The sequence below is a fragment of the Chaetura pelagica genome, unplaced genomic scaffold (assembly GCF_000747805.2).
Source record: "Chaetura pelagica isolate M959 unplaced genomic scaffold, ChaPel_1.0 scaffold473, whole genome shotgun sequence".
NCBI classification, from domain to species: Eukaryota; Metazoa; Chordata; class Aves; order Apodiformes; family Apodidae; genus Chaetura; species Chaetura pelagica.
This window is the reverse complement of record NW_009952890.1, coordinates 388488-416334: the sequence shown is the minus strand read 5'-3', so window position 1 is coordinate 416334 and position 27847 is coordinate 388488. Positions and strand designations below refer to the sequence as shown.

Sequence of the window (27847 nt, the reverse complement as noted above, 5' to 3'; positions counted from 1 at the left end):
CACAGATGTCCTTCAATCACAGTGGAGGTCAAGGGATGGGACCTCAGTGGTGTGCAGAGGGCTAGCCAGAGGGTTGTGTCTGGACCCCACAGGGTTTGGGAGTGAAAATGTGTCATTTTTAATTTTTTTTTTTCAATCTTTGAGCAGCAGACCTGGATGCCAGCAGTGGAGGGCAGCTCCTGCTGGCAAACACTAAAGGCTTTTGAGAGCCTCACCTCCCTGAGCAAAACCACAACACACCTGTCTATGTGAAACAGATCTGCTGAGTCCAGTGGAAATAGGAACTTGGGTGAGGTGTAAGGCAGTGCCAGGGGGATTTTGGCAGTGAGGAGACATGGTCTCACCTGCATGGCATGTATCAGGATGGCTGGTGGTCCCCCACAGCTGCCTGTGCCTGCTGGCTGCTGGACAACTGAATGGTTCACACCTGACCCTGAGCATCACTGTCTGACTCAACACGCATTCATCTCCTCCTCTGGTGGCTGGTATCTGGAGCACTGACATTGCTGCAGCTAATTATTTAGAAGTTAAGAAGCCCAGAAAAATATGGGAAGATAAAAAATCATGTTCAGCATAAACAACCCAAAGTGCCTGAGATTTTGCTCTTTGGAAGAGGAGAAAGACAGTTATTTTACATTTTTTTTTGACCATAAGGCTTTTTTGGGAGAGCACTGAGTTTTCCGAGATGCTTTCTGTGGGTCAAACTGTGAGCAGAGAGCTTAACCACAGCTTAAGCTGGTCTCATGGATGCTGTACTACCCTTTTGCCTTAGCAAGTTTGTACATCACATTAATACACCATTTGCTGCATGTGCTTTCAGAGAACAGAGGGTGGAGGAAGGAAAAGTTGCTGTTTCCTTGCAGGTCATTTTGCCATGCCACCATGGTTGTTCAGCCCTGGATCAGCACAGTCTCCTCATGGGTCCCCAGGCCTGGTCTTGCACTAATTTAACCTGTCCAGAGCTGGAGGTGAGGATGACTATCAGGCCACAGGTTAGCAGCTGCCTGTATCTCCCCTGCAGAGGTTAGAGGAGGATCTACCCTGTTCTGCTCAAGGACAGGGCTCAGCTAGCAAATTGCTATGGAACATTTCACGGCACCTGCAGAGGAAAACCAAAACTTTCCAACTCTGGGTCTTCAGTTCAGAGAAGGGTCTAGCATGGTGATGGGGAGCAGTAGTAAGGGTTTCACAGGGGAAGGCTGAAACAGTATAAAGGACAACTGTGGTGAAGGTTTCATTAGCAGGTGAGACCCAGGACCCCCAATCTTTATCTAATTCTCTCATGAGTGTGAATCTGTGGTGGACTAAGGAGCTAGCAGTTAGCAATTGCTTCAGAGCACGGGTCTTGCCAAGACCAGATGGTATGGGGGACATACCTGGGCAAGAACTCTTTGGAAGAGATAAAGCATGGAGGTGGCAGTGTGAGTGTCACAAGGATAAACTCAGCAGTTATTGAAGTCCTGTAACTGCTAGGGGATCCCTCTGTTGCCTAAGGGAGTGTGACCCTTCTCCTTAGCTGCTGGCCTGAGTGGATGGGAAGTATATGTGATTGTATCTCAGTAGATACTTGGGAAAAACTGTAATTGACTGCTGAGGTTGCTTTGTATGCAGAGGTTTGGCATATTTGTCACTAATGATAATCATGAATATGTCTTTTTCTGTCCTTATGCTTTTACGGTTTTATTTTGGTTTTATTGTTTCTATTGCACTGAGAAGAAGCTAAAAATATTAGTCAGTGCCATTTCTATGTAAATTCCACATCCTTACTATTTTTTTCACTTTCCAGTCTCCTCCATGCCTGACTGTGTCACCTGTCTCTCATGCATTGTGTCTATTCTGTGAGCTGTATGAAATAATGGAAATGGGGTTTTGTAATGGTGGGTGACAAGAGATTCAAGTCATCCCTTAGAAGCAGAAACCCTCCCTGAATTTCAGCTGGGTTTTAGACCTTCCTGCATTTTGCTGTTTGACAGAAGATGTGTAATTGCCATGGCAACTGCTCTATCAGATGATAATGTTGCTGTTTCTGTAAGATAAAAAATATCTATGAAATATACAATGTGTCATCTTCACAGAGCAGAGACTTTTTATTGTCTTTCCAGGGAACAAACCTGCTGGAAAGAGTATCAGCCTATGCTTCTCCCTGCCAGTTTTTTCCAGGTTGCTATTATTTAAAAATGTTTTTTATATAAATTCCTTTTCTGATTCTGTTGTTGAGCAGAATTACAGTCTAATTGCTTATACATGAAAACACCAGAGGAAACACAAGTGACAACAGAATTGTTCCCATTGATTGCATTATATAGCATATGCAGATTGGATTGTGGGTTGGTGCCTGTATCCTCTTAAAGGATCATCCCAGAGGCAGGAAGTGTTGGAAGACATTTCAGTTTCAGTCCTCGCTCAGTTAAGATGCCATTGTGTGGGGACCATAGCAGGGAGCCAATCTGATATCCACCTTAGGTGATATAGCTGTGTATACTAATGTATAATAGCTTTTAAAGCTTTTGTGATGCCATGTTCTTGTTGCATCATTATTGGTAAAACTTGTAGAAGAAAAGGGTTCTGGGGCTGAGGACATATGAGATTCATGCATCCCTCAGGTAAGGGACATCTGTGGCATGAGTGATTTCTGTTGCCTCTAGGATCCATAGAGCCTGAAATCCACAGACAAAACCCCCTGAACTTGATAGATGGCCATCCAGTCTGCCCTGCTCCTTTTCCCCTAATCTGGACCTTATTATGATAGCTGTTCGTTTTTCAAGACATATGGTTGCAGTTTCACAAGTGAAGCAAATGTTCTCTCCAGCAGTCGTATGTTAGTCCCTTCTTCACACATGCATACATATAAAAGTAGAAAAGTAGACAGAATTGACTCTGTTAAAGAAAAACCTTGAGCAAACCATAAGGACTGCAGCCAAACATTGGGTTTGTTGGCACAAAGATTGCACAGTGTCAACTTTTGTTTGGCTCTTCTGATGAGTGTGGTTGGTTCCATGCTCTACAGATTAATTCCGGGTAGAAAATGTAAAATTCGGGTAGGTAGCCAGGAAAAAGTATCTTTACTTAAAACATTGCCACTACTTTATGTGTTTCATCTTCCTTTGCGTTAAGTCCAGGTGTAGTTAAAATCCAGATGTACAGAGCCCAAACATCAGTTTCTGTGAATAATCATGAATGAACACTGGTAACCTGCTATCTTTCTCTCACTGTTTTAAAAATAGTGTTTGAATTAGTATAGTGCAACCACTGTACCTTTTGGAGGCAGAACCTAGTATTGATTTATTGTCAATTGCAGTTATTTCTTATATAATTGGTGTCAGAGTTTTTTAGGGTTTTTTGGTGCATGAATGTGTTTCCTTGCTCAGGAAGTGTAGTTCTGAAGAAGAGATTTTAAGTTGCCTGTGTATGGCAGCTAAATTAGCATTATTTAATTATACAACATTTAAGCCTCGTGTTTGATTCAGTGTTGATATATTCCCTTCAAGATGAAAATATGCAAGCGTTTAGAGTTGTTGTTGTGGTTTAGGAACAGCTAGCAACAAAGAATTGTGGCTCACTCTGCCCCCACTGTGTGATGCGGAGGAGAAAATACAACAAAACACTGTGGGTGAGACAGTGACTGGGAGGGATCACTCTCCAATTATGGTGAAGGGCACAACAGTGGGCAAAAAAATCAATTTCATTTGTAACCAATCAAATTGGAGCAGGACAAAGAGAAAACAAACCAAAGATTAAAAATAAGTACCTTATCCCGCTCTTTGCTTTTTCCTGATGAAAGAATTACTTTGCTCCCCATTTCTCTCCCTCCTCCCCACCCAGCTGCACAGGGATATGGAGAATGTGGGTTGTGCTGAGTTCATCACACATTGTTTCTGCCAATCCTTCATTCTCAGGGGCAGGACTCCTCACACTCCTCCCCTGCTCTAGCATGGGGTCCCTCCCATGCAAAAGAGTCATTCACCAACCCATCCAACGTGTGTCTCTCCCATGAGGTACAGTCCTTCAGGAACAGGCGGCTCCAGCACAGGCTTCCCAGTGAGTCACAGCCTGCTTCAGGAACAGCCACTTCCGGGGCATGAGGTCCTCCACAGCTTCAGATCCACATCTGCTCCACTGTGGTCCTCCATGGCTGCAGGTCCACATCTGTTCCTCCACGGTCCTTCATGGGCTGCTCCACCATTCTCCTCCATGGACTGTAGGGGGACAGCCTGCCATCTCACCACAGGCTGCTTGGGCACCTCCTCCCCCTACTACCTCACTGACCTTGGTATCTCTATTCAGGTGTTTCTCTCACCTCCCCCTCTCCTCTGCCCTTCGGGACTTTTTAACAATTTCCCTTTCCCCTTCTTAAGTATGTTATCATAGAGGTGTTACCACTGTTGCTGATGGGCTGAGCCTTGGCCAGTCAGGGGTCCTGCTTTGGAGTCGGGAGTTTCCAGCAGCTTCTCACAGGAGCTGCCCCTGTGCCCTCCGCTGTGACCAAAGATCTGACACCCAGACTCTACACAGCTGTATAAATAAAAGGGGGTGAGAAAACTTGACACCCCAAAATTCTGATCTGAATCTACTTCCTCTCTGCCTATGACTTTAGGATTGATCCTCCACTTACTTATCTATATGCTTAATCTTATGCACGTGAGCAGTTTTTCTGAATTTCAGAGGGGTTTCTGGCTGAAGTCTCAGGTTTTAAGTTCTGGTTCAGGGGCATAACCTTGCATAAATCTACCTAATATATAGCACACCATAGGGGCCAGCATCAGCAACAGCAACAGCAACATTAGTAATAGCTGAAGAACACATCTACGGTCCCCCAAAGCATTTTAAGTAGTAAGAGTTTTATTTTCAGGAACTTACGAGAAAGGTAAATACCAACAGGACACTAGTGTTTGCCTGAGTTAAATGCTAAAGTGTATGAATCAGGTGTGTGCTAGTTTTGTTTTGTTTTTTTTTTACAAGACCAGTTTGTTTGTGCTGTGTTTGGAAAACACTTAGCACAGTAAGATAATAAGTATTCCTGCATCTTCTTTCAGGAAAAATTGTTGTTTGGGATGACATATCACAGGAGAATGAAAATTGCACTGCTGTACTTAGTTGCACTTGAACACCACATCTGCATTTGTAAAAGAGTTATTTTTATTATTATATTTGTGCAGTAAGGTGTCTTTATTTTACCCTTACTGTGCTATCTTGATTGTTTGCTGCCTTTTGTGACCATCTCCCCTCCTTACATTTTCATTTTCCTGCCAGACACTGAAGGATGCCAGTGATAATGCCCGCAAGGACTTCCACCGTGAGGCAGAGCTGCTAACAAACCTGCAACACGAGCACATTGTGAAGTTCTATGGCGTCTGCGTTGAGGGCGATCCACTCATCATGGTCTTTGAGTATATGAAGCACGGAGATCTTAACAAATTCCTCAGGTAAATCCACAAACACATACTGTGCTGGAGAGCTAGAAGTGGGCAGAGAAGGTAGGTGTTTCTGGTACTTAATGTCAAGTTAAGTGCCACCACTGGAAAACACCAACACCTAGGAATGCAAATCCATGCAACTCTCATCTTCTGTACTGGGATGTGGGACTCACTGTTTCTTTGCCTATTTGGAAGTACCATTAAGTCAAGCCTTATGCTTTGCCCCAAAGCAATGGCAACCAAGAAAGGCTGTTTTCAGTATATTTCAGCATATTTCAAAATGTTTGCTTTTAAATCTTACAGTAGCCTTGCAGGATTTCTGGAAGCATTTGGGAAGATCCCACTCAACACCAATAGCTATCTGTAGGCGTCCAAGAGCTTTTGAAATCTAACCCCTTTTCTCTGGCCTCCTCTCAGTGTTTTGCAAAGACTGCCATTATCTGAAGCAAGAAAACTGTGAGCCATGAAAACTTAATTGCAATGGAAAATGCTACATCTTGGGGTCTGGATTAGGGTTATATTTCATAAAGCTCTTCAGGAATATGCATCAGAAATTGAAATTTGGGAATAAAGCAGTCACAGATAAATAGATGATACCTAAGGTTCACAATAATAAGTAACTCATGAACCAGGAAGTTAAGAACGGTGGCCTTGTGTATGTGGCATTCGCACTAGCCTGCACTCGTTGACATAAAAATAAGCAGTTAAGAGACAGCTTCTACTCCTATGTAAAAAAAAAAACACAAAACATTTACATAAGGGACTGTTCTTTCAAGGTCTCCTCTATGATTTTCATCACGTCACAAAAGCATTTCAATGTACTGAGATCTCACCTGCCGAAGATAACTGGGGGTAGCGCCGTTTTGGGAAGGTATCTGTAACAAAGCTGTAAAACAATCAAAACTGATGTCCCCTTAAATGGGTTCAGATTTTCTACCTGGCTGAAATGGCTAGTGACTGCTAGTGTTGCCATTTATGAATTTTTGATAGCCTGTGTGAAATGAGTTTGCTGTCTTTTTAATTTCCTCTGAACAAATTACCACACTGTAAAAGCAAATGGTATTAGCTAGCATCCTTCCTTATTTGCTGAGCTTCCAGGTCTGACAGGAAGACCAGGGCATGAACTGAGATTGCAGGGCAAACACCAGTACTTTTTCCAGAGTGACTGTCTCTCTGGCACCAGATTTAAGTAAAATGGCAGAGCCATGTTGGGGCATTTACATGGCCTGCTTGGACCTCTGCCATGGATCAGGAGAGAACTGCAGTTTCCTAAGATGCCATCCCAGTTCTTTTTCAGAACACTATTAGAAGAAGCCAGATTTGCAGCTGATACAAAATAATTTCTTATTTAATAAGAAATTCTTTTTCATTGGCCTTTCCCTATGTCCTAACTCTGATTTTAATTGTTGTACAGAAAGGTAGTTTATCAGACAATATACTTCCTGCTTTAGGTTTTCTCTTTTTAAATTTTATTAATTATGTATCAGCCCTTGACTTTTGAACATATTATTATGCTGGGACAAGCTGTTAAACTTAAGCTCCTATTTGTCGTTCTTCTCACATTTGCTGCTGATTATGTTGCAGATCAGAGGTTAGTTCTAAGCAGGCTCTAGGAGCGTCTATTTCTTACCCCGCAGCGCCACCAAAGGCCGTTGGGGGGAAAAAAAAATATCGACATTTAACCCAAGTAAGACTTGCTGTCTGCATGCAGCCAAACGCTGTTTCAGATCTAGGACTGAAGCCTGAAAGTCATGCTTGCCCTTTGCTTGTTGTGGCTAGTGGAGGCTGATGTGGAAGCAAAGAAATCTCTGTCAGCATTCCTGGCTGTTGCAGACACTGAGGAGCACCTCATTTACTGCCAGTGCCAAGAGAACAAGCAGGATGGATGGAGTGTTAAGAATAAAGCAAAGGTTTCATTGGATACTGACCATGTCGTAGTGAAAGAAGAGTTGTCTAATTTAGCAACTCAGATCTTCATGTCTGAGAGCAGTCATTAAAACAGTCCATGCAGTGAAAAGATACAGTGCTTTTCAATAGGAATTTGCCTGTGAGTCTTGGTTGGAGACTTCATACCCTCCCTTTATTTCCCCCAACCGAGGCCAGTTGAATAGCTGCCTGTATGTACCCTGTGGCAGCAAGCTTCATTGCCTGGTACCAGCAATGCCACACACCCTTCTTAATTTCTTTCTCATGTTTGTCACTTTGCGCATGAAGTTCTTCCCTTGGGGCAATTTTAATATCTTATTTCTAATAGATAGTGTCAGATTTGATCTCACAGATTTTGATAAATTTGCAACTCTTCTCCAAACTCCTGTGCCCTTCCCCTAGAAGCAAATTAAGGCCTCACCTCCACTGATTAAAATGGGATTCTCTGAAACTCTTTGTAGCAAGGAATTTTTCTAGGAGAAAATTAAAATCAATTCTAGAATATTAAAAAAGATATATGAGGAAGGAAATGGAGAGGTGCTCTCTTAGAAAAAATAGCCAGCGGGAATGAAGTAAAAAAGGCTTCTGAAAACTCACAATAATGGAATGGATGGGAAGGGATATTCAGAATATTGTAAATTATATCAAATAAGGAATGATTGCCAGATGACCTCATTATCATAGAATCATAGAATCACAGAGGGCTTTGAGTGGAAAGGACCTTCAAGATCCTGTAGTTCCAATCCCCGTGCATGGGCAGGGACATGTCCCACTAGACCAGGTTGCACAGAGCCCCATCCAACCTGGCCTTGAGCACTTCCAGCGATGGGTCTGGTATCAGGATGAGTCTGGCAACCTGTGCCAATGTCTCACCACCCTCACACTGAAGAATTTCTTCCCAATATCTAATCTAAATTTCCCCTCTTCCAGTTTACAGCCATTACCCCTTCTCCTATCCCTTCAAGTCCTTGTAGAAACACCCTCCCCAGCTTTCCTGTGGGCCCCTCCAAGTACTGGAAGGCCACTGTGAGGTCTCACCAGAGGCTTCTCTTCTGCAGGCTGAACAACCCCAACCCTCTCAGCCTGTTTTCATAGGAAGGGTTCTCCAGTCCTCTGATCACCTTTGTGGCTCTCCCCAGCACTCACTCCAACTGCTTCATGCTGCGTCCTTCTCTTGGGGGTCCAGAACTAGATGCAGTACTCCAGGTGAGGCCTCATTAGAGCCAAGTCAAGGGGGTCAATCACCAACCTTGACTTACTGGCCATGCTTCTTTTCATGCAGCCCAGGACACAGCTGGCTTTCTGGGCTTCAGGCACACATTGCCAACTCAAGTTGAGCTTCTCCTGAGCAAGCACCTCCAAGTCCTTCTCCTAAACAAACACCTTTAAGTCCTTCTCCTCAACAAATATCTCCAAGTCCTTCTCCTCAGGGCTGTTCTCAATCCATTCTCCACCCAGCCTGTATTGTGCTTGGAATTGCCACAACCCTTGGACCACAAGGACCTTGCACTGGCCTGGTTGAACTTTGTGATGTTGACATGAGTCCACCTCTTCATCTTGTCAAGGTCCCTCTAAATGGTATCCCTTCCCTCCAGTATGTGGACCACACCACACAGCTTGGTGTCATATTAAATGGATAGGGATTAGATAGTAATCCTTACTGTAAAATGTTGTGTGTAGAAGTATTTATTTTGGTATCTTCAAGACACTAGGATGTTACACATGTATACCAGAGTTAACATAGTTGGTAAGATGGGTGAAGCACATGTGTTTCATTACTTTGCTGCACTTTCCTCCGTCTGCTGGAGTGTATAAAAGCTTCTCATTAATCAATTGATTATTGCATCTTAGGGAATTGCTAGGTCTTGAAAGCTGAAGCCATTTTGTTGTTCCAAACAGTGTGTGTTTTGTGTCCTCCTTCTGTTGTCAAGCATTCCTATCTCAGGCAAGAATCACCCTTGGTGATGAAATAAGCAAAAATGGTTTCCTGCTGTGCATTTGGAAAGGAAATTAGAAGTGTAAATCTTAAATTGCTGCCCTTGTTTCTCAGATGACATCTCAGAAGGAAGTTAGCTCTTCTTCTTTAAGAAAAGATGGAAGGCTCAGTGGCCTGTATCCCTGTGGAAATCAAGGATCACTTTCATAGGTTGTGGAAGCCCCTTCTCTGGAGGTGTTCAGTGCCAGGTTGAATGCCTTGTCTAGTGTGAGGTGCCCCTTCCATGTAGGGAGGTTGGAACTAGATGATCTTTAAGGTCCATTCCAACCTTAAGCATTTTATGATTCTATGATAGGAAAAGTGATGCCATGCATGCCACTTGGTTGCTTTTCACACTATTGCCTTTCACTTTTACAAAATGACTAGCAATAATAAGACTAGCAAAGAGCTACATTTGCCAGCCTTTCTTCAGAAAAGATTACTAGAATGGAATCGGAGAAAGGTGGTTGTTTCAGAGAGGGATATTATTACAAATGCATGTGCCTTTTCTCCGTGAGCAGTATATCACCTGTTGTGTAATGTTCTTCACACCACCTGTCGTTGACACTGTAACTGTAAATGAAAAAAGCCAAGATACAAATTGTCCTATATTTCACCAATTAATTTGGCCCCATTTTTGTTATGATGTTTGAGTGAGTCAGTTGTGTTTTTAAGATCACTAATGCCTTTCACCTCTCCAGCTTAGAAGTGGCCTGTCGCTTAATCCACTGGTATTTTGGTGCAGGGCACATGGACCAGATGCAGTACTGATGGCAGAAGGCAACCGTCCAGCTGAGCTGACCCAATCCCAGATGCTTCACATTGCCCAGCAAATCGCAGCTGGTATGGTTTACCTGGCGTCGCAGCACTTTGTGCATCGGGACCTTGCTACACGGAATTGCCTGGTTGGTGAGAACCTACTGGTGAAGATTGGGGATTTTGGGATGTCTAGAGATGTGTACAGCACGGACTACTATAGGGTAAGTGAACTGCTGTACTTGACAATAAGCTACATCTTGTTCAGCCATCTTACCACACTGATGTGCCTGATTCTGCTTTTAAAGTCAATTATGTGTCTGTCGGGTAATTAGATGCTGGAATGTGGAGAACCTGATTTTGAGTTACAAAGTTTTGGTAAATTTGGAGAGAGTTAATCCGAGTAAGATTGACATGTCCTGTTGTTTATATGTTTGCTTTCTATTCTAACAATAAATCATAGAAACTTCGTTTTCTCTTGGCAGAGGTTTTGCATGTTTGCTTGGCTTTAGTGAAGAAGAAGCAGCAGCAGATAAAGAGTGGGTAATCAGATTTGGCCCAACACTTTAATATTATTAAAATATGTTCCTATATGTTGCTAAGACAAATGGAAATTGAAACTTTGGAGTATTACATAATGTTTCAGTTTACTAGAGGAGATGTTAGTACTACACAGCAGCACTGGACCACTTATATTACTCAGGAAGAGACTGGGTGAGAAATTGTTATATACTGAGCACCTGAGAGGCTCTCAGTAAGTTTTTTGCTGCCTTAAGTCAGGTTTTTAGCCCTGCTGCTTAAGACTGGAGAGTTGTTTTGTAGTGAGTAGGAGTAGCCCATTGCACTTGTTCATTCTGGCCCAGGCAGTTGTTGTAAAATAATCTTGGTTCCTATAAAATTATCTCTGAAGTTTGCAAAGGGCTTCTAAGGTCGCTAGGATAAACAAGACTGTGTACATTAATTACTGTTGTTAACGTTGTTCTTGTACTGTGTGGCAAGTCATATAATTGACGGCATTTACTGATTGCTACTATGTTTGTAATTTCATGATTGGAACTGAAGCTATCAGGTGTTTATGACTTGGAGAACGCAGTCCATGGCCAACCTGTTAGTTTATAAACCCTAGAGTTTATCCTTTAAGATAAGCCAATAAGCCATTTTCTTTATCTGCCTCTCACATGACTTACTGCCACTGAATTCCTTACAGGTAAAGGCCTCTTCCTTAGCCACCCAATTTGGGCTGCTATGTCCATCAAGGAGCGTGTCACCTCAGCATCAGTGTTTGTGGATGCCAAGAAAGGAACTGTCTTTACATCAGCTGTGGCTAGACAGTGCAGATGAAGTTACACCCAGGGACTAGTATTGAGTGTTATTTCATTTAACAACCAAGAAGTAACAGTCTCCTCTGCTCTTTGTATTTTCTTTCAAAATGCAAGCCTAGTATTTAGTAAACATAGGAGCCTGATTCCTCTTATATGTTGTTATTCTGGAAACTTGGCACTTCAGGTGATTTGGTCAATGTGAAACAAGCTTGACTGCACTTCAGAACTTGGAAAAATATAGAGAATGGTAATTACTGTCTCTGTTTGTTTTTGCAAGAACATCAGTGAGGACCAAAGGACAGGGTTTCTTGATTTTGCATCTAAGTATGAACAATATTTGTTGGGACTGGAGGTGTGTCTGTTCTGTGCTTCACTGAAACTTGTTTTATTTACATCTGAGAATGAATGTCCACACTTAGCAGTAAGTGTTTGACAGTCAGAGGCAGAATTTTTGAATGATAAATGATCTGCTTATTTTTGGAAAAACAAACATGCAAAAAAACACCTCCCTGCTAGAGAAAAAATACCTGCAAAAAGGTATGGAAGCTAGCTAATTAAATAGGCTCCTTGCCACAGGCATGTGATAGTGTACTGACCCTGGCATCATCTTACCTGCTCATGTATGTCTGGGTTTAATCCTTGACCTTACACATGAGAACTCAAGCAAAGCTTCTACTCATTGAAGCACAAGTTTATAACATGACCCATTACCTGGAAAAAGCAGGGTTTACCAGAGGAAATTCTTTGTAACCTGGATAGTCCTTAGGTACCTCTCAAAGGACCTAATTCAAAGGGTACACTGTATTTTTCACAAAGCCTCTTACAAAGAATCACTCTCTTCTTTCCCCCTGCTCTTCCTCCTCAGCACCATTTTTGAGGCCAAGGGAGGATCTGTGGGATCTTAGGTGTAGCAAAGGAAAAGAAAGAGGGAATAGCGTGAAGAGGGTTCAGTCACTGATGTGAGAGAGGGAGCGAATAAGGCAGGAAAGGTAAATGTGGAGAGGTATTAGTAAATGACACAAGTGTAAAGCAAAGGAGAAAGAGGTAGACCAGTGTCTGTCTGATGGGATTAATGAAGATGTAAAGCAGCCTGGCTCCATACAAATTGATGGTGTAAGCTTGCAGTATGATGACTGGGTATGAAACTTAAAGCTGTGTGGTAGCTTGTTCTGCACAGTGAGAAAACCAAGAAGGACAATTTCTCTGGCCCCTCATGTCCCAGCTGGCGTCTAGCTGTTGCAGGAGAGGGACAGAAGCACAGCCTGCCATGCCACCATATTTTCAGTGATAAAAGTTGGACATTACAGTTGAACTAGGGAAGGTTTTGCCTGGCCTGCTTGGGTCATTGGCTGCTCAGAAACTGGTCATGAAACAGTCAAGGCTATGATGACTTTCCAGATGGTTGCCTAGATAATTATATGGCAGGCCTAAGTAATGAAACTCTCAGTGATGACACTGGGATGGCACTGACCTACCATACTTAATTGTTTATAGCAGTCTAAGTCTTTTGAACTGCTCAGGCTTAATCACATACATAGAAGCAGTTCACCCACAACCTTGACAGTTTACCTGATGCTTGTTGAAAGGAGCTTGAAAAATACTGCAAGAAATGGTTCAGCATTTGTGTTTATTAATACACTGGAATCAGTTTTTTGGGTTCCTACCACCCAGTCAGGATGTTAGATTTGCCCAAGACAATTATTTATAGCTTGCTTCGTTAAGATAAGTCCTTCTTCACTGTTAGATTGTTAATGATGTTCTGTATTGCATCAGTTCAGATGCTTCAGGGAAGAAAGATTGAGAAATAACACTTGGGCTGGGAATACATGTGGTGCAGGGCCCTGATTGCACAAGCTTTCCTTTTTCTCTTCTGTTCCCTTTTTCTTTCTTTTTCATCAGGCAGGAATTTTGTGGGTGGGGGGAGCCCTGATGTACATGCTACCATTCAGTGTAACACCAATAGTCTTAAATAGGCAAACCAGATGAGCCTGAGGACATGAAGGAAGCACAGTGGCTTTTCTTACCCAGCACTGCTGTCCACCCCAGGCCAAACTAAAACAGCTGTCAAGTAATTAGAGTAGCCTGTGTGCCACACAGCTACAGTGACAGTGCTGCACTGCAGTCCTTCTAGCACGGTTGATCATTTCACAATTTACTTGCAGAGCTTAGATCTTAAGTTCATGAGGAGCTTTTACTTGCTTTGTTGCTGTTTTTTGTTGTTTGGACTCCCAACAGGTCAGGGCTTCCTGTCTTCACCTCTGGTATCCAAGTAGTGTGAGTTAGCAGCAGCTTTCAGTGGCTTAAAGTATTGACACTGAAACATGGGAGCAACTACTTCACTGGTATGTGTTCTTGCATTGAGAGATGGTGTATCAGGCCCTTTTTAGGTTTCCAGTTCAGGTATGTAAGTGGTTGCCTCGGTACTTGTACTTTTCTGCATCTCTTTATTGTAGGCATAAAGCTTAAAAAAAGAAGGTTGTCTTATCCCAGTAGTTGGAAAAACTTAACAGGGATTTGCTGCTTGGTCAGCCAACTACAGATTTGAGCCAAGATTTTGAATGAAACCGTGATCTCACCAGATTAAGCAAAAGTTTTGCCATTAACTTCATTAAGACCAGAATTTCACACTGCCACATTTTTATGTTTGTCTAGTGCAGGACAGAGACTCTGTTTCTGATTTAGATTTATGGAGTTAATCTGTGTAATCCCTGCTTAGCTATTGTATAATTTACTTGCCTTTATATAACAGCAGAAGGAAGAGTGGAGAAAATAAGAACTCCTTTTCCTCCGCTTGTACAAACAGCACAAGAATCTGTCAAAATACTGCAGCTATTAGTGAGATTTCCATCTTCCTTTAGGCCTAACTCACCTCAAAGGGACAGAGAGGTTTGTAAGTCACAAATTAATTTTCTTCACTTCTGGCACAGATGGGGCAGAAGAACCTAAAAGAATGTATTTCAGTATAAAGTCCCGTGATCTGTTTTCTTTTTTAAATCTGCATATTTTGTATTATGCTTTGCTATTTAAAGAGAGTCTAGCATGTAGGGTTGGAAGAAGCAACATAGGTTCTGAGCCCAACCAAGCCTTCCATTCCTGCAGGAACCCCCACATTAGTGTTAAGGGTAGGAGGAGCTTCAAGAACTTCAGACCTCCTCAAGCCAGATGGAAACCCCAACTCTCATTAACAATTTAGCTCTTTCTTTATAAGGCACCAAAACCTATAAAAATTCCAGCCTGCCAAGGAAAAAAAAAAGAAAGAGGAGATGTCAATTACTATTGACATCAACAGTGTCCTAATCCCCTAAGGAGAAATTATATTTGGCAAAAATTAATGAGAGATCTTAGAAAGTAATAGAATAATAGAATGTTAGGGTGTCGTGATCCACAACTTGCTTATCTCCCTTTTCGGAGAGATTTTAATTTATCGGGATCTGCTGAGAGGTCCACACGTGGTGCTCGCCTCTTACGGAGGAGCAGTGAGCTTCGACACTGACTTCTAGGGTGAGACACTTGTCTGGTACTCACTAATGTTCCCAATGAAAGCAGCTGATTCCCAGTTAGAATTTATGAATATGCAGTTTATTTATAAATAAATCAGTTTGGGGTAGGAGGTTCAAAAAAGGGTAATCAGGAAACAACAGTAGCAATAATAATAATAAAGAATAATGGAAAAACAATAATACTACTATACCAAGGCAATTTCAATTAACAACAACACATTTAAGGAATAACCAATTACAATACCAATGAGGAGAAGGAAAGGAATGGGAAAAAAAGGGGGAGGAGGTTGTACCTAATGGATTGTAAAAGGAATCACAGAGACTAGGGAAGGGGCCAGGTAAATGGGTAAGGAAGAATTAGGGGAAGTAAATGTTTGTTTTTACCCAAATCCCAAGATGATCAGTTGTTCTATAAATTTTCACTGTCTTCCTGCCTCACTGGCAGATAGATTTAATTACGCCATGAGTAAAGGAAGAAACAGTGACCGTAGAGTCTTTGTGCTGGTCTGCGATCCAGGTGGACACTCATCCTTTTCACAGGTAGACAGAGTTCCCCGGAGCTCACAGGAACTGTTAGACTTCCAATGCTCTTAAGGAACAGAGGTACCTCCCTCCTCCGGGCTGACTGACTGTATCTCCCTCAGTTTCTTCAGAGAGCCAGCAGATCTCTCTGTGCACTTACCAGCAGCACCTCCCCTGCACCCCGAAAAGCCACCACCAGCCTGGTTGCTGCAGTCCTTGTTATAAGTTGTTACAACGGATCTTCTCATACTGGATTGGACTTTGCTCTCTTCCTGGGGCTACAATCCAATCATTGGGGAGTTAGCAGCAGTCTCTGGGCAGCGCTTCACAACTGTGTTTCCAGTGGATTCCCACCACAGGATTCTCTGTCTCCAACATGGAGTCTAGTCTGCAGTTTGTAGCAGAAAGGACAGGGGAGACAGGCAAAGGCCCCATACAGTTTTAGGGCAGCCATTTGGTGCTCACTCACTGCCTTGTGAACCATGTAGTTTGTAGGAGGGGGGCACCATCTCCTACATAGGGGTTGGAAGGGACCTCAGAAGATCATCAAGTCTAACCCCCCTGCTGCAGCAGGAACACCTAGGGCAGATCACAAAGCAACATGTCCAGAAGGGTCTTGAAAATCTCCAGACAACAAGACTCCACAACCTCCCTGGGCAGTCTATTCCAGTGCCCTGTAACCCTCACAGTAAAGTTTTTCTTCATGTTGAGGTGGAACTTCTTGTGTTGTAAGTTGGTGCCATTTCCCCTTGTCCCATCACAGGGTGCCACTGAAAAGACGCTGGCCCACTCTTGACATCCACCCTTCAGGTATTTATAGACACGAATAAGGTCCCCCTTAGTCTTCCTTTCTCAAGACTAAACAGCCCCAGGTCTCTCAGGCTTTCCTTGTATGACATGTTCCAGTCTCTTAATCATCCTCATAGCCCTCTGTTGGACCCTATCCAGTATATCCTCGACCCTCTTGAACTGGGGAGCCCAGAACTGGACACTATTCCAGATGTGGTCTTACTAGGGCAGAGTAGAGGGGGAGGAGAACCTCCCTTGATTTGCTGGACACACTCCTCGTAATCCACCCCAAGATACTATAGGCCTTCTTGGTCACAATGGCATAATGTTGTCCCATGGATAAGTTGTTATCCACAGAATCCCAAGGTCCTTTACCAGGGGGCTGCTTTCTAGCAGGGAACCCCTAATCTATATTGGTGCAAGGTGTTTTTTCTCCCCAGGTATAGGACTCTAGACTTACTCTTGTTGATCCTCATGAGGTTCCTCTTTGCCCAGCTCTACAGTCTGTCTAGATCTTGCTGAATGGCTGCACAGCCTTCAGTTCAATCAGCCAATCCTCCCAGCTTTGTGTCATCAGCAAACTTGCTGAGAAGACACTTTATCCCCTCATCCTCATCATTGATGAAGATGTTGAATAAGACTGGGCCCAGTACTGACCCCTGGGGAACACCACTAGTCACAGGTCTCCAACTGGACTCTGCACCATTGATCACAACCCTCTGGGCTCTGTTGTTTAGCCAGTTCTTGACCCATCTCACTGTCCACTCTTCTACCTCACACTTCCTGAGCTTATCCACAAGGATGTTATGGTGGACAGTGTCAAAAGCCTTGATAAAGTCGAGGAAGACAATATCCACTGTTTTCCCTGCATCTCTCCATTCTGTCACATCATCATAGTAGGCTATCAGATTAGTCAGACATTATTTCCCCTTGGTGAGTCCATGCTGGCTACTCTTGATAACCTTATTTTCTTCCATGTGCTTAGAGGTGACCCCCAGAATGAGCTGCTCCATCATCTTTCCAGGGACGGAGGTGAGGCTGACCAGTCTGTAGTTACCCAGGTCCTGTTTCTTGCCCTTCTTGAAGACTGGAGTTACATTAGCTACCGTTCAGTCCTCAGGCACCTCTCCCATTTTCCAGGACTTTTCAAAGGAGAGTGGTCTAGCAATGACTAAGTTAGTCACACCTGACACTCATCAGGAGGTAACAGCAATCCCCATCAGTCTGTCTTGGTGCGAATTACCTTCTGAGTTGGCAAACTGTATAGTGCTGTGAGCCATGAGCCACCTGCAGCAGGCTGTGGCATTGTTGGGTTTTGGTGATGCCCCTCAGAGCGTGTCTGGCCCTGTTGTATGTACCCAATGCCTCAGATGAATGTGTGAACTGAAGCTGGCCCAGAGCAAGAGAGAAAACAAAAATGCAGGCTGCCAATGCAAGTTCTGAAGGAAGACTTTAGTTAAATAAAGGAATACAGAGCAGCCTGCAAACTCTGACAGGCTTCTTCTTAAATGTCTCTCAAGTATACCATAAAATTGGGTAACAGTGGTCTTACTTCTCTGGACCTTGAATTTCTAACTTGTGGATGGCACATATCGTGTCACACAGGCCCTTCCATCAAAGCGGATGTGTCAAATAAGTAGGATGCTGCTGTCAGGGCTTTCCCCAGGAGGCTGCTCCACAACCTCGCTGTTCAAAGAGTTGCAAATTTTCTTTTTTATCAGCACCCTGAATTAACTCATGGCCAGTGTACACCTACTTGATCACATTATTCTCGTCCCTTCCTAGCCTTTATATCTACGTGGATTTTTAATAAGTTCTCGTGTCCCCTGCCAGACTATTTTGGAGGGTTAAAGAAGGCACACTGTCAGAAGAAAACCATTTTTCTTCCTCTCATAGCAGCCTTCTCACATGACTTCCATTGTGTGAAACAGCAGTTTTGGTGTTGTGGTCTGGTACAGGCATCACTAGGACTGAGCAGTATTTTCCAAATGAGATTTTGCCTGCTCGTGGATCAGAGGTACTTGCCAGCCCTTAAAGAAAATGTGCTGCACACTGTACATCCTAGGCTCGCATAGCCTGTATTATTGGCACACAGTCACTATATTGTCAAACAGTGCCCTGGGCCACTCCCATCTCCCAAATGAAGAATATACCCCCTCTTAAAAGTTTGTTGGTGTTGTTGTTTTTTCATTCCCTCAGTGAATGACTCTGCAGTTCATACTGGCACATTTTGTACCTCTAGCGGTTGAGAAAGACTGTTGTCTTATTTTATTTTTAGCTTCTTTGGGGGCTGCTGTTTTTTCTTTTTTTATTAAAATTCAGGTCTTGACTAATTTAGTTATGAGTAATGAATTAAGAAACTGAATCACGGTACCAAAAAGTAAACAGCTGCAGGAGTGAGAAAGATTTGTAAGGAAGCTTCCTAGATTTTTGTGACTTTATTTCTTAATATTTTGTTTCTTGATCACTTCTATTTAATGTTAATATTAAATGAGTGTTTTGGCAAAGGATGTCATTTTAATACACAGAGTTTCCATGCACTTTCAGTTAATATGTGAGAAGTTTATTGCACTTCTTAACCTCCCAGGAAGACTTCCAGAAAAACTAAGGATTGCACAATTTTCTATTCCAGGCCAATTTTAAAAATACCAGCTTTCAGACCTTCTCTCTACATAAAAAAATCATATAAAACCCTTTTGAGAAATTATTTTGACACTTGGGAGTATTATAGTCCTCAGCAAACAGTCCCAATTCTGATCCCTGCTGTTGCTTAGCAAATCCAGAGTAGCAGTGTAAAGACAGAGAACAGTATTAGAGGAGCGAAATGGCAAAGAGCATCTTGCCAGCTAGGCATAGACCTTTCTTCATGTGTGAGCCTAATACTGTAGAGTGCTGTATTTCTGCATAATACACTTTTCTGGTGATTCTCTATATGAAACATTTGCTAAAAGATAATGCTAGTAAAATCGTCACCAGGGAGTGATCTCACTTAAGCTATTTCCAGACCAAATGCCTATTTGCAAAGAGAATTAATGCATGACAGCAAGGTGCTAAAAAAAGAAAAGGCTGGTTTCTAATTATTTGGGCTGTAACTAGCCAGGCAAGTACCACGATACAAATGTTTACAGGGAGGAACAAGTGTCTATCTATTCTGAAAGGGCAATAGCAACAAACACCTGCAGGTCTCAGCTGTCACTACAGAGATGAATACCTGTGTGTGGGAGTTTGGAGGAGGCTGCACTAAAGAAAACAAGAAAGAGTTACTGAGAAGTCAAGCAGCTTGTCAAGGCATCCTCGTAGGTGTGTGTATTGAATTGTCACAGTTTGAAGGCACAGTTTGAAGGCTTTTTATTAGCTGCTATTTTTGCATCCATTGCTCAAAAGGAAATTTTCTGCTTCCCTACATGGACTTCTCAGCTCTCCTCCTCCGTCAGAGGCTCGTTGCATCATGTGTAGTGCTGGGGAGGACAGAGGGTTCCAGCAGCCCTGAGGACGTACACAGATGATTTTATGCAACTGGAAACAATACAGGAAATAATGGGCCAGCTAGAGAGATGAAAATCCAAACTAGCTGCCTTGAAGTAGGTGCAGTAGCTCTGAATTTTAAGTAACTTAACTGTAAGCAGAATTAGGCCTAATGATTTTAGAGGGCCTTTTAGGAGCTTCCTAAAGGTCACCACAGTGTCAGCACTTCTGTGCACCAGGACATGGTGTTATCCTGATGCTAAAGGATTAGCAGCTGGGCTTGCTGACTGTTACTACTCCTCCATGCCAGGGTATATGTTACTGTGTACAGAAAGCATTCTCTTTCCACAGTTCTTCCTTACACATCCCAGACTGCTGTTGTTTTTTCTGGAATGGCAGTTTTTTGATCTGCTTAGTTCTACTCTGGGAGGCCAAATTCAGCTTTGTCTCAAGCAAGTACAGTTCCATCTTTTTGAGCATGGCTATAGATGTAGTCACTTACCAAGTGAAGTTTTCTTACTATCTTCACACCAGGGTCATTGGTCTTACTTCTAATAGTTCTGTTCCCATCCGTTTTCACTGACACGGATCCCAAGAGGGGAGTTAAAGAAACTTTTCCACATTAGTGCTAAGAGAAGGAACATCAGATGTCCAGCACGTGTAGTGTAGCTGCATTTAATAATAGCATCTCAGATTTGGGTTGGAAAGGACCTTAAAGATCACCTAGTTCTAACCAACCCTAAATGGGCAGGGACACCTCCCAGTAGACCAGGCTGCTCAAAATCCTGTCAAAACTGGCCTTGACAGTGAGTTCTTACTAAACTCCATTTTTCAGGTTATTTACAAGACGGTAATAGAGAAAATAAGACTAGTACCTGGGAGGTTGAGACATATTTTGTTTTGCCACATTTAAGCCCCCGCTCACATGAAATCTGCTTGTAGGAAGCTCCACAGCTTCTGGAACACATTCTCCTTCAGTCTGTAAGATCAAAGAGTGTAGAAAGGGCAGAAACAGAAAAACATGATTACTATATTGAAAAGTGGAGCTGATTAGAAACCAAACAAGATCAGAGTGACCTTGCTTCTGTGACTAGTTACTTGATCGCCCATTGAATAAGGGTGCCTAATTATTTCTTTATAAATCTACCCTCACTAGATTTACACCAGCTTGGTTCTCATGCAGGATGTCAAGAAGACACAACTTGAGAGATTAAGTTCAGCCAGGAAGCAGCACCTAGACACATATGCCAGGAAATGCAGAAAGCCAGTTTAATGACACTATAGCCAAAAGCTCTGAATATGTCAGTCAGAACTTAATCAAAATGTTTGGAAATTTTGAAATGGAAATTTTCCCTCTGTTTTCTTCTGTCAGAATCTTTGAGAATTTACTGTTTTGTCCAATTTTGGTTATAAAACAGATATCACGGTTTTCAAATGGGTGGACATTTTGCATTTACCACCCCATTTTTAAAGCATTTTAATGGTGTCGTTTTCACTGGGGTTACTTCTGCTTTTGCTGAAAGCTCTAGGATCCATATGCATGCCTGTAGAATTGAAGGAAGTTTACACAGTCAGCATCACCAGTGGCTGACACAGGCTTTTCTGTTGAGGAGCTCTTAGCACAGATGTTCATTAACTTAAAAAATCCTTTAAAAATTATATATACAAAACTGAATCATTTTCAAAAATAACCATACATATGGATATAAATTGCAGGAAAGCAGTGACTCACACATAGAAATTAGCTTTATGAAATGCAATTTGGAGAGCTTTGCAGAACTCTGATCAAAATCAGCTTGTTCCATTAAGTAGTGGCACAGCCCTCCAGAGCAGTTTTTGCAGGTGCTGAAATGGTTTGACCACGGTTCAGATGTGTAGTGTGTAAGAGGGCCACGTCCTCAACCCCAACCCAGTACACAGTTTGCTGGGTTGTAGTTGGAATATTGATAGAGGCTTTTTCTGTTGATTTTACTAGCACAAAGGTTTTGTCCAGGGCTTTAGAAAGGGAAAAGTTTACAGACAGCATTTTCTAGAGACCAGGCATACAATGGCAAGATAAATGATTACACGATTTCTGTAGTTTTTCTTCCTGGGCTAGATCTTTGTGCAGACCATTAATGCCATTTAGTAATTGTGGGGAGGAGCCAACTGTAAATATCTGAAGAGAGAGCTGCTGTACTATAGTGCTACATATTGTCACTTTTGGCAGGAAATCTGCAAAGCAGAGACAGAATTTCAAAGGTTAGCAGCTGAAGCTGTTGAATTTATGACATGTGGTTTGCACAGTGTGAGGAAAACATGATATGGGATTAAAATGAGAAAAAGATCTCTGGAAGGACTGTAAGCACAGTCAGCATCAGCAGTGGCTGCTTCCAGAGCATTGGTGCTCCTTATGCAAACACACCAATGCCCCAGCTGACAGTGGGGACAGCACAGAAAGGCCACCCAGAGGGAGCAGGACTAAACAGGAGTTCTCTTTGAGGACTGGTCACAGAGTCAGCTCGAAGCAGAGTCTTTGCAGACTTCCAGCTGGAAGGTTTACTTATGCAAATGGTCTCTCTCCTTGCAATAAAGAAAGCAGTTGCTAGGCAGTTTTCTTTAATATGCGTTTTTTTTACTGGGCCCAAAGGACAGTGGGCACTCTTTTGGCTCACAGAACTCAGGAAGCAACTAGAAAAGGAAGAACTAGACAATTAGACTATGAAGACCTACTGATGCCAAGTGGCAACGGGGAACAAGGGAAGCAGTGCGTGACAATGCAGGTCATTTAGATCTTCTCTGCCCTCTGGGTCCTTTGGCTCGCTGATGGACCATCTGGCTGGCCACGCACCTTGCATGTGTCCACTCTAGTATGGAGGGGAAGAGAAGTCATTAGCGAAGACTTGGGCCAATCCAAGTTTGTTGGCACATGTAACAGAGAATATGGATGTTCTTTGGGTTCCCTGTGCTGCTGTAATGCATAAGCCTTTGTGAAGTCTTTTCAATATCAGACACAATGAACAGCTCTACAGTTTTTGACAAACTGTCAGGAACTGTTCTCCCAGCCTGCCAAAAGGTGAAGACACCAACACTGAGGTGATTTTGCATCTTACAGGCTCAGGAGCTTTGTAATTATACTTAAGAGATAAGATTTAGAGACTTTGCATTAATCTAGTCTTACATAAAGTGCAGCCAAAACACTTACAAAATAATGTCAGGCTTCTAGCTGTAGCCTAACTTTAGGAAAAGATGAAGGCCTGATTTAAGGTGAGTGAGGAAATATTCATCTGTTATCAGGCACAGATTAAAAATGTGTTTCTTCATCAGATGGGCAAACAAATCTGCACAAAAAAAGCCATATGGGTGGGAAGTAGCTTCATGCTTTCCAGTGTACTGAAATGCTTTCAAGAAACATACCTAGGTTAATACCCTTGAATTTACTTTTGGAATTTACTACTTACTTGTCCCTTAACAATATCCTTGCAATGCTACCATCCAGCCTTTCAGGATTTGACAGGCTTGCATTAAATTTTATATACAATCAGTTCCTACCTCTAGTTCATCTTCTCCAGGACTTAATATTGCCATAGTGGTTTCTCATGTCTTTTGTTTGGGAGCTGAGTTAGACCCATTGAAATGCTCAGATAGAATTAGCAACCCTGAAAGGTAATGCAACTGAAGTTTTTAATCTATTCCCTTATTTAGTCTTAAATCTTTGTGTTGTGCTCCAGGGAGACATAAAAATAATCTTACCTATTTTCAAGCTATACCCCAAGACATTTTCATGTTGGTCAGAAGTTTAATATGCTGAGTAGACGAGCCTTAGTTAAAGCCTCTAGAAGCATAACATCTCTCTTTGCTGATCAGTTTAGTTAGCTTTTAAGTTGTATTTTGACTCTTAACTTGACCGGGAATAATAATGCTTTTTATTTGCTGTGGCTTTTTTTTTTACTTTGTGACAATTATGAGGAAAGATTATTGGAGTTCCATTTTGTTTGTAGAGCTACATTCCTGTATGCATTACATGACCAGGAACTCTGCAAAATTGGTTGAAAGTGAGCCATATGGGTAGCAAAACATATGAAATCAGAATGCTTTTTGAGCTTAATTTTATTTCTGAGGAGTTTGCCTAAACAACCTTATTCAGAGTTGAGTCATGAAGAACAGTGATGTAGTAGGCTTCAGGTTAGAGAGACAAGCAAATGGTCAGTAAGGATTTTCAAGGATCTGTATCCTTGCTGATATAGGTGAGAGCATTATAGAAGAAACATGTACTGTAATTTTTTTCCATGCCTGAAATGCTGCAACAGTCCTGGTTCTTAAACACATTCAAATAAATCATTAGTTTAATCAATTCTTTACCCACCAGCTCAGCAGAACACCTTAAATTCATACACTTAAACAAGCAAACAAGTGCTTTATTTTATAAATAAATAAATATTTTATAAAATGTCTTTTCCTTTCTGGGTCCTTTGGCTAAGGGCAAGAACTATGAACAAGAAACATAATGGGGCAAAATGTGTTGAATCAAGAGGCTAAAGAGCTATTCAAGTAAAATGTCATTACTGTCTCTAAAACAAATGCATATACACTGGCATGATTGAGCGTGTAGGTGGGAATTTTGTAAGTATAAGAAGTCTGAAAAAGCCCTTTCAGAGACAGCAACACAGACCACAAAGCAGCCCAACTACTTTCAAGGTATAGATGGATACATGATGCTTGGGGCTTATCAAACCCTACTTCAGTCCTCTTCCACGTAGCTGTGTTCAAGCTTTTCTCCACAACTGTGAGTCCTGAAATTGAACATTTTTTGAATTGACTTTTTTTTTCACATACTTTTGCTTAGAAGCCAGGATTTTTAAGGAAGAGCTATAGCACAAGACTTTTGACAATAGACTAAAAGGCTGCAAAGCTACATCTAGAAAAATAATAAGCCTTCATAATAAATGAGGATATGGTGAAAATAAAATAGATTAAAGTCCATTTAGTGATAAAGGAACCTTGAGCTTGCAATACTTTAAAACACAAACTACTGTGGGGTTTTTTTGGTTTTCTGTTGCTATTGCAAATAAACGTGGTCTAAGCGGTTTGTTTTGTAGCCTGTAGAAGACAGAAGAACACTGGTACTTTTTCAAGGAATGAAAACTTGTCTAGCTTCCAGAGCAGTGGGCAAACTGGCATTGATATAACTGGGGACAGGATTTTTACCTTTATTCTTATTAATTGCAAATTTTTAATGGCTTTACATCTGTTTTCACTTCTGTGGTCTGTATCTGAAGGGTAAAAAAAAATAAATCGCATCAGCCTATGATCCAGTCCTTGCATGCCACACCACGAAGTAAACAAATGTTTTGCTGGAAATGTAAGCTGGGTTTTTTTTCAACTGATATGTAAAATGTGATGCAGTCTGAGCCTCCCTTAGGAGGTTTTTTTGTAACATCGTTTAGTGCATTACAAGGTGAAAGGGAGTCCTTCAAATTATTTTATGATCTGCAAGTTTATGCCTCTATAAATCTGGTTTTAATAGGGTAGACAGAACGGGGAAAGTCTTACCAGGGCAAAGAATCACTTTTTTTTTTGTGTGTGTGTCTTTTGATGATAGAATTTTAGGAAGAAAAATAATGGTTTGTTAAATTTATTGCCAGATATTGTTTGATAACACATCAGTGTTGCAGTTGTTTCACTGTCAGTATAAATATAACAGGGAAAAAAAACAAGAGGCAAATGACTGGCAGACATGAGGATTATAAATCATTTGTCCTAACATTTTTGCCATCTGCCTTCCTCTTACTGCCTCAACCCAATCCCACAAAAAAAAAATAAGTGTGATGTTATCTGGAGAATATAGATTTTATTTTATTTTTTCCAGATTGATTTACCAGATGCCTGTCACCACCAAGACACTTTGACAGGCTAACTGGATAGGCTGGGCTATTTGCAGGTTACTGCTCTGCATGCAGTCCTTTTGCAGCTTATGCTGCCAATGTTATTTTCTGACAGTGAGATTTAGTGCAGCATAGCTGGCTGGCAGTATCCTTGTATGAGATTTTTCTTGCTTGTGAGCTAAGCGAAGGGCAGGGTGCTGCATTTTTGGCAGCCTGTCGTATGCATGAGCTGTTTGGTTTTTAGATTCAGCAAGCAGAGTTTTAAATCATCTTTAGCAAAACAAGACACAGAGGAAAAAAAAAGAGAGTTCAAAATAGAGCTGAATATTTAATGTCATAGTTTAGGCAGCATGTCTCCTCCTACATTGAAAGCATAAAGAAAAAAAATGAATTTTGCAGTTTTCAGTCAACTAACTTTTCCATGCTCCTTGAGTATCCTCACATATTCTCAGACTGGTGTCTCATGCCACATCAGCCATTTTTAGAGAAGAGAATCTAGTGTTGAGTACTTATGTGGGAAAAGCATAACCACGTTAAAATAAACCTCAGTGCCAATACATAATGTGCTCCTCAGCAGAAAAGCCAATAGATACTACTTGAATCTATGAAATAAAACTTATATATTGTTTAAGATATACGGGCCCCATGTTGCCATATTCTGCAGAGGGGAATTCTGTTGAAAGTGATCAAAAGATCCATCCTACACAACTCCTAGTACCTGTTTGCATAAACACACACAGTTGTGATTTTTTACATCAATCATTCTTGGAGTAACATACAGTTTTGGCCAACAAATGTTTCCATGGTAGTATGGAGAGGGACTAAATATTGGGTTTGGAGCTAAACCAGCTTTTATATGCCTACCTATTATGCAATATTAGCCATTTTATTTTCTGTCTCACTTCAGTTAGTAGAATAAAACTCTAAATAGAAAAGGAAGGAACTGAAGGCTAGGCTATACTACACACAGTAGGAAGCCTTTCAAATACAGCTTTAAGTACAGCTATAAATGGCATAAATACAAAGGAGTTTCACAGAGAGGTTTATACAAACTCTTCTGTACAACATGAGACTGCAGGTACTGCTAGCTCTAAAACTGTGATAAAAGCTTGATGGAGATTACACAGCTATTCAGAAACAAGGGGAATCCTCCTTTTCTGGGTCATACACTTCTCTACCAGTGCAACTCACAAAGTCCAAGCTAGCTGCTGTAAAGGTATCTTGTGTGTTTGTATGTTCTCGGGCATGTCATTACGGATATTGAAAACAGCATTATGTTCATTAACAAAATCGGGGGGGGGAAATAATTAAATAATGCTTCTTTTCTAGTTGTTCCTTTTTATCTGGCAGTATTTTACAACATCTAGGTTTTTGCTACTTGCTAAAGTAGCTGAATAATTTCCTTCTGTAAGTAGGGCTCACAGGAGTAGCGATGGATTTAAAAACTGCCTGGAATTCTCTGAACTCCTGGCTTTGGAATAATTGTGACCTCAAGGTTTTGGGACTACCTGTTTTTTTTTCTGTCCTTCTACTGCTGTTTAAGAGGGTCAGCTCTGAGAAGCGGAACCAGTTGTTAGGATTAGCTTAAGTATTGGGGAAACGAGGATTTTCTTTAAATACAGGTGCAGTAAATAGTTGTGTCACTGGATCACAGGGGAAGATGGAGAGCAATAGGTTGCCTGTGATTTCACCTCATAAAGGACACTGGAAGTAAGCAAAAACATACTAATGGACAAAGAAGAGTACAGTGAAAAGTGCCAAAAAGAAGCTGAGAGTGACTTTGGAAAGAATATTAAAATAAATAAGGTATTGACTGTTTAAATGTTAAGAGAATGAAGAGGAAAGTATTGCCATTACAGATGTGATGATGTGGGAAGAAGAGTTACTTTGGCCTGGAAGCAAAATCGATTTTTAACATCAGATCCTGAAAGGACAGTGATGGATAAGAAGATATAGGCAAAGTGGCTAATGGAACTGAGAACATTCTGGCTAAACCTGCAACAGGCGTAGAGAAGAGATCCTCAACCTATGTGGGACATGCACAGCCAGTTCTATGATGGGAGACAAAGAGTCCTGCAAACTCTAAGCAGCATAAGCTATGTCTGCTGCCCAAAGAGAAAGTCCTGCTCTCCTGCTAGTCTCAACGGCTAATTCTTGCATCATCCACTTTTCTGTGCCAGCACAGGTGTTCCTGCAGCCACGGAACAAACAGTATTGATGAAACAATCCAGTTGAAATAGAAGTATTTTTTTTCCTAGTTGTGGGGAGGACAGAATATTTCTCCAAACCAAAGCACAGTGCCAGGACATTCCTG

The 27847-nt window shown here is 41.8% G+C and overlaps 1 protein-coding gene across 1 annotated transcript in view; it reads left to right on the top strand.

Moving 5' to 3' along the window:
• Positions 1 to 27847, top strand: part of NTRK2 (neurotrophic tyrosine kinase, receptor, type 2) — a 195014-nt gene that overhangs the window by 138793 nt on the left and 28374 nt on the right. The window contains exons 13-14 of the mRNA XM_009995463.1: positions 5251 to 5423; positions 10061 to 10295. Of these exons, the coding sequence (XP_009993765.1) occupies positions 5251 to 5423; positions 10061 to 10295 (408 nt within the window). The remainder of the gene's footprint in view (positions 1 to 5250; positions 5424 to 10060; positions 10296 to 27847) is intronic.